This window comes from Rhincodon typus, chromosome 46, assembly GCF_021869965.1.
Source record: "Rhincodon typus isolate 14 chromosome 46, sRhiTyp1.1, whole genome shotgun sequence".
Classification (NCBI taxonomy): Eukaryota; Metazoa; Chordata; class Chondrichthyes; order Orectolobiformes; family Rhincodontidae; genus Rhincodon; species Rhincodon typus.
The window spans coordinates 6,972,512-6,979,618 of record NC_063377.1 but is presented as its reverse complement, the minus strand read 5'-3'; the positions used below and the strand labels follow the sequence as shown (position 1 = coordinate 6,979,618).

The following is a 7,107-nucleotide window of genomic DNA, read 5'->3' as shown; positions in this document are numbered from 1 at the left end:
GGGGGGTGGGAGGGAGAGAGTGTGTGTGTGTGTGAGTGTGAGAGAGAGAGAGAGGGGGCGGGGGGAGGAGTGGGGGGGTGGGAGGGAGAGGGCCGAGTGGACCCGGACTGGAAATCTCACACACACACCCAGCTTTAAACTTAAAATTCCACTCTGTTTAGGACATGAAAACACTCGGGTTGGCTGCTCTGTTCTCGGGGCGGGTCAGGGAGACGCAGTGAAAGGCAGACAGCAGGTGTGAGCTCAGTCAGCTGGAGGCCTCTGCCACTCGACTACAGCGGGCCTCACCAGATAGCGTTCCCTTTCATTCCTGCTGCCTATTAGCATACAGCTGTCTGGGGGGGGGGGGGGGGGGCTGGGGGAGGGTCTGTTGGCCGATCAGACGGGAGACAACCGAGTGGGAAAAAAAAAGTCGCACACAAAAGATCCTTTCAGAAACTCAAAATAAAAAAGGGGCCTCCCTCTCTCTAATGCACACCCTGCCCCCATTGACAGCTGTCGGAAGCTGGAGATGGCTTAAAGTCGGAACCAGCAACTCCCTGAATTGCTGTAGCGCCCCAAGGGAGCCGCCTCAAAGGGGACTCAAAGTGAAACGTGATGGTTGAGTGAACGGGTCACTTAGGCATAAAGCAATGGAACCTCGGCCAGGGAGGGAGGGGTTTTAAAAGAGGGGCGAGTGAGGGGGGGTTCAGCCTGAGGCAGCTGAAGATGGGAATCGGAGTGGGGGGACTGCGTCATGCCAGCTGGGCTTAAACTCACCCACGACTCTCTTCAGAGGGAGGTGGGGTCAGGTCCGCGCTCCAGCTCAGCGCCGGGGGAGCGGGCGCTGTCGGAGGGCCAACGCCGGGGGAGCGGGCGCCGGAGGGTCAGCGCTGAGGGAGCGGGTGCTGTTGGAGGTGGGAGCCCAATTCTCCCCCCACTCCCTGTGGGAGCGAGTGCCCCATTCTCCCCCGACTCCCTGTGGGAGCGAGTCCCCCATTCTCCCCCTTCTCCCCCCACTCCCTGTGGGAGTGAGTCCCCCACTCTCTCCCCCGACTCCCTGTGGGAGCGAGTCCCCCATTCTCTCCCCACTCCCTGTGGGAGTGAGTCCCCCATTCTCTCCCCCACTCCCTGTGGGAGCAAGTCCCCCTTTCTCCCCTCACTCCCTGTGGGAGTGAGTCCCCCATTCTCTCCCCACTCCCTGTGGGAGCATGTCCCCCATTCAAGTTGGACAGGAATCTCATAGAAACCTATAAAATTGTAACAGGAGCAGACAGGAGTTGGCACGGGGAGAGGGGCCGAGTGGACCACAGAAGTGAGGAATATGGTGTGCAGGTTCATGACAAATCGGGGTGGAGGTTGAACCAAAGAATATCCCAGGTGGGAAATCGGAGACCAGGCCCTCAGCAGGTCAACTGCGATCCTTATCGAATGGCGAGGTGGGCCGAATGGCCTTGTTTCTCCTATTGAGGCCATTCATCACCTCCTGGCTGTGCTGGCAGGGGTGGGGGGGGGAAGTCGTTTACTCCCAGATCCCGTGCGCGGAAACACCCACACGGTCGAATGGCCAACGGAAACCAGAATCTTCGTCAAACCGTGCCAAGGTGCCCACCAGTCTCTGAAAGCTCCGACTCCCTCCGCACACCACCAGCTCCTGCCATCGGCGTCAGTTTACCTGACTGTGCAGCCAGCGTCTGGTTTTATTGTCAGACCCCTCGCAAGGGGAAAAAAAAACCTTTCCACTCCTCCGTCAGCCAGCATCTAGAGTCAGCAGCCAATAGGGACGGCAAATGGAACGTTGGCCTTTATTTCGAAGGGAATGGAGCATGAAAGTCGGGGATGTTTTACTAAAACTACACAAGGCTCCACCTAGATCACAGCTGCAAACAGTTTTGGGGCCCCGTATCCAAGAAATGATAGACTGGAGGCAGCCCAGAGAAGGTTCGCTCGGCTAATCCTGGGTACTGTCTTATGAGGGAGAGGTGGAGTAAGTTGGACCTGTACGTGTTGGGAGTTTAGAAGAATAAGAGGCAACCTGATTGAAATAGACAAGATTTTTAGGAGGAAATTGACAGGGGAAACGTGGAGAGGCTGTTTCCCCTTGTGTGGGAGAGTCTAGGACGACAGGATGTAATTCGAGTAAGACGTCATCCATAGAAGACAGAGATGAGGAGGAATTTCTTCCCAAGTGGAAGTGAACCTATGGAATTTTTTACTGCAGAGGGTGTCGAGGATATTGAAGGCTGAGACGGAGGAACCAGAGGGGAAAAGGCAGGAAAAGTGGGAGTTGAAGGTCTCACGGAGCGGCCTGGATGGGCCGAGCGGCCTCCTCCTGCTCCCACGCGTCACGGACCCGTCCCCTTCCCCGACAACCGTCAACTCGCCGCCTCTTGCCAAACCGACAACGCCACAAGCCCCGACTTCGCTAGCACCGGTGACCGCCATTACTCACCATGGATGTCGCTGGCCGGGCGGAGGGCCCGAGATTGGGGACGGTGTAGCCCGACCCCAGAGTGGCGACCAGCCCGCCGTGAGGGGAGGGGCCTAGGAGGCTGTGGAGGTCGCCGTGCCCGCTGGCCAGGCCGGACGAGGGCCCGACGGCGTGGTTCCGCAAGATGTGAATGGCATCCTCCAATCTGTCCAGGCGGTCTTCCATTCGGCTTTGCTGCACAGACCGCACGCGCGAGAGAGAGAGAGAGAGAGAGACAAGCCGCGCGCGCGCGAGAGAGAGAGAAGACAGACATGTGTGAATCTTCCTAAAAGTACGGTGGAGCAAATCCCCCGCTCTCCCAGTAACGCAGCCGAAAATCGCTCAGAAAGTTACCCGCTATTGAACTTTTTCATCACGCATTCGCCAGGACACATGCAAGAATTCACAGGATGTGGGCGTCGCTGGCTAGGCCCAGCATTTATTGCCCATCCCTAAATGCCCAGAGGGGCAACTAAGAGTCACCCATATCGCTGTGGGTCTGGAGTCACGTGTAGGCCAGACCTAGTAAGGATAGCAGTTTCCTTCCCTAAAGTGAGCCAGATGGGTTTTTCCCAACAATCAGCAATGGATTCATGGTCATCATTAGACTCTTAATTCCAGATATTTTTTATTGAGTTCAAATTCCACCATTTGCCGTGGCGGGATTCGAACCCGGGTCCCCAGAATCTCTGGATTGAAACAGTCCAGCGATAATACCACTAGGCCATTGTGTTTTTTTTTAAGAAAAGATGTGGCATTTAAGGGAGGCAATCATTTGCAGAGTAAGCATTTATTGCCCATCCTTAATTTGCCCCAGTGTGGCAGTCAGCTGTATGTGGTCTGGAGTCACGTGCGAGCCCAGAGTGGGTAAGGACACCAGATTTTTTTCCTTCCCCACTTAAGGAACCCTTGACGACAATTAACCGTCACCATCAGGGCGACTTTTTTGTTCCAGATTTCTTCCCGAATTCAAGTTTCACCAGCTGCTATCATCGGGTTTGAAATCGGTAACGTTAGTCTGGGTTTCAGGGTGATATTGGCACAATGTCCAAAATGTCAAACACTGTTTTGTGCATCAACTGCATGTGAAAGTTGGCTTTCTTGTTCCTGCACACCTCAATTTCCCAGCAAGAGTCAGGGTCCGCACCACAGATTGGCCTCTGTAAAAGGGACCTAAGGGGCAAATTTTTCACACAGAGGGTGGTGCGTGTATGGAACGAGCTGCCAGAGGAAGTGGTGGAGGCTGGTACAATTACAACATTTAAAAGGCATCTGGATGGGTACATGGATAGGAAGGGTTTAGAGGGCCAAATACTGGCAAATGGGGGGGGCTAGATGAATTTAGGATATCTGGTCGGCACGGTTGAGTTGGACCAAAGGGTCTGTTTCTGTGGCTTAGATCTCTATGTTGACTGGAGGGATGTGATTGCGCTGGAGAGGAGGGCATGGGAGATTGACCAGACTGTTACCTGCGTTTGAGAGATTCAGCGATGAGGAGAGAAAGGATAAAAGCTGGGGTTGTTAAAACCTGGAGAAGAGAAGACTGATTGAGGTGTAAAGTGCTCTGACAGGCACAGACAGGAGATAGGGAGAAACCTTTCCCCTTTAGTAGAGGGGTCAATAACCAGGGAGGGCAAGTAAGGAGTGGGGGACGTGGAGGGGCATTTCAGGAAAGATTACTTTTCACCCTGACGTCGAGGCTGGATGCCTCGAGATATTGAAGAACCGCTTAGAGATGGGCACAGGAAAAGCCAAGGCTGTAGGCCAAGGTGTTGGGAAACGGGGCTAGAATGGACAGATGATTGGTGATGGGCCAAAAGGCCTCATTTCAAGCCATGAATGCTGCAACCCGTACAAACTACACAGCTCGTGATTTCCCTGCTCCGACTATAGTCTGCCCAAGTCCAAGGGTGCCACGTTGAAACCGAGTCCTCCACTATCCCATCATGCATCAGTATCACTCACCACTTTGTTTTATTTCAAACCAACATCGCAGCTTAGCTTAACAAAACTAAAACCTTCCCGAGGCAACATCAATACATTTTGGACTAAGATGCCAAACTACACGGACGTTGGGTGAAATGCATGCCAACTGTGGGAGCTGGTATATGCCACATGCATCGTGAGCTATACTTCTGACTATCATGAGCTGACTCTCAAACCAACACCCTGCCCTTTCAGCTTGGGTTTTGTTTTTGATACGACTGTGAGGATCTCAAAGAAAGTCTGAGGGAGACTGACCATCAACTCGCCTCAATGTTACAGGCACAGAATGTCTCAGCGGCACAGAATTTCTGCTCTCTCTAACCTAGTGTTCTCTTCATACAGTGTACAGGGAGCTTTACTCTGTATCTAACCCCGTGCTGTCCCTGTCCTGGGAATGTCTGATGGGGGGGACAGTGTAGAGGGAGTTTTACTCTGTATCTAATCCCGTGCTGTCCCTGTTCTGGGAGTGTTTGATCGGGGGGGACAGTGTAGAGGGAGCTTCACTCTGTATCTAACCCCTTGCTGTCCCTGCCCTGGGAGTGTTTGATGGGGGGTGGGACAGTGTAGAGGGAGCTTTACTCTGTATCTAACCCCGTGCTGTCCCTGTCCCTGGGAGTGTTTGATGGGGACACTGTAGAGGGAGCTTTACTCTGTATCTAACCCCATGCTGTCCCTGTCCTGGGACTGTTTGATGGGGGAGGACAGTGTAGAGGCAGCTTTACTCTGTATCTAACCCCGTGCTGTCCCTGTCCTGGAAGTGTTTGATTGGGGGGTGGGGGGGCAGTGTAGAGAGAGCTTTACTCGATCTCTAATCCCAGCAGAAGCTAAGAACAGCCTTGCAAAGTTAGAGGAAGCGGGAGAAAATGCAAAGGTGGATGCAGAGAGAGAGAGAGAGATCAAATGAGAGAAACTGGAACAATTAGTTAAAGCATCACGCACCTCTATCGGGACAGAGGTAGCATTGTGGAAGTGTTCCTTCAATTGCTGCTCTTCCAGGAGTTTCTAAAGGGATTAAAGTTGGTGGGGGTGGTGGGGGCAGTGGGAGATTCTGTTGGAAAATTAAATAGCCATGCCCAGCAATCTCTACAAGCAGAGGATAAGCAACAGATGTGGGCAGGGAACAGGGTTAAGATGCCATCTGAAAGATTCCACCTCTGATGGGGGCATGGTGCCCCAATTCCATCCTCTGCCAGCCCCGCACATGTTTGGGCTACACCCCCAACCCACCCCACAGCAGGTGTTACAACCCTGCCTCCCCTTCAACCTCCAACTGAGGCCAGTCAGCCCACCCTGTGTTCCCTGCTGGGTGCCACTCGTAGCAACCCAGAGGGGCAAGAAGAGACCCTTCAACCCGACGGCCCTCCTTCTGTCCCCTCGCGGGACACAGACATGCTGGTCGGCCATACCCAGCAACGCTTCCCCCACTACCCTGTCCCCGTAACCCCGCATTTCCCACGGCCAATCCACCCTAACCTGCACATCCCTGGGCACTATGGGACAACTTAGCATGGCCAATCCACCCTAACCCGCACATCTTTGGACTGTGGGAGGAAACCGGAGCACCCGGAGGAAACCCACGAAGACACGGGGAGAATGTGCAAACTCCACACAGACAGTTGCCCCGAGGGTGGAATCGAACCCGGGTCCCTGGCTACCCATGGCTGATCCAGTTGGCACAGTGGGGTGGGGGGGTTATAGACATTCCTGCTATGCCCAGATCTCGGTGTCCAAATTGTAACAGCGCCAGGCTAGTTAATTCGCCACTTACCAGGGAGTGCAAGGGACTCTCGTAGTTGGGTGAAGCTGTATTCTGCACTGCAGGCCGGGACCACTGCGTAGAACCTGCCGGGGAGAGACGTACCAATTAACATCACACATACCCTCTGCTTTGTCGTATTGGTCACCAGAGTAAGTCACCTCTGTCGTTACAAACAACTGTTAGCAAGACCCGCTCAATCTCCGCCAGCTTAAAACACTTCATCGTTTGGAGCCCCCTCCTCTCCACCCCCACACCCCGCCTGCCAAAGGTGTTTCTCAGCCTCCGCATGCCGGGTGTATACACTGTTGTGGCTATGCCTGACGGAGCGGGCGCTGTGGGAGGGTCAGCGCTGAGGGAGCGGGCTCTGTCGGAGGGTCAGCGCTGAGGGAGCGGGTTCTGTCGGAGGGTCAGCGCTGAGGGAGCGGGTTCTGTCGGAGGGTCAGCGCTGAGGGAGGGGGCTCTGTCGGAGGGTCAGCGCTGAGGGAGCGGGCTCTGTCGGAGGGTCAGCGCTGAGGGAGCGCGTTCTGTCGGAGGGTCAGCGCTGAGGGAGGGGGCTCTGTCGGAGGGTCGGTGCTGAGGGAGAGCTGTGCTGTGTAGAACAGTAGCGTGTTTGGGGTTGAACTATAAACAGTGAGAGCTGAGGGAGAGGTTACAGTCGGTCGCTCAGTGAGAAATGTGGGTGAAGTCATCACTGTGGCATGCTGCACTTCCTCCAAATGACATTTTCTTTCCACAGAGATGAATCGCCTCAGCCCAGCTCCCCCCACCCCGCGTTTCCGCAAACTTTCCAACATTTCCCCTCCTCCCATCCCACCCCCACCCCCAATAAATCACCCCCATTCTCCATTCCCTCAAACAACCTCTACCCCCAATTCCCCCTTTCCTTCTCCCCTCCCTCCTCCTGCCCCTCACC

At 54.7% G+C, this 7,107-nt stretch overlaps 1 protein-coding gene across 3 annotated transcripts in view; it reads right to left on the bottom strand.

The window, feature by feature from the left end:
* The window catches only part of LOC125487874 (transcription factor 12-like), a 49,870-nt gene that overhangs the window by 22,994 nt on the left and 19,769 nt on the right, over positions 1–7,107 (bottom strand). For all 3 annotated transcript variants that reach the window (XM_048620362.1, XM_048620363.1, XM_048620364.1), the window contains exons 7-8: positions 6,204–6,277; positions 2,432–2,644 (exon numbers count right to left, since the gene is read on the bottom strand). In XM_048620362.1, the coding sequence (XP_048476319.1) occupies positions 2,432–2,644; positions 6,204–6,277 (287 nt within the window). The remainder of the gene's footprint in view (positions 1–2,431; positions 2,645–6,203; positions 6,278–7,107) is intronic.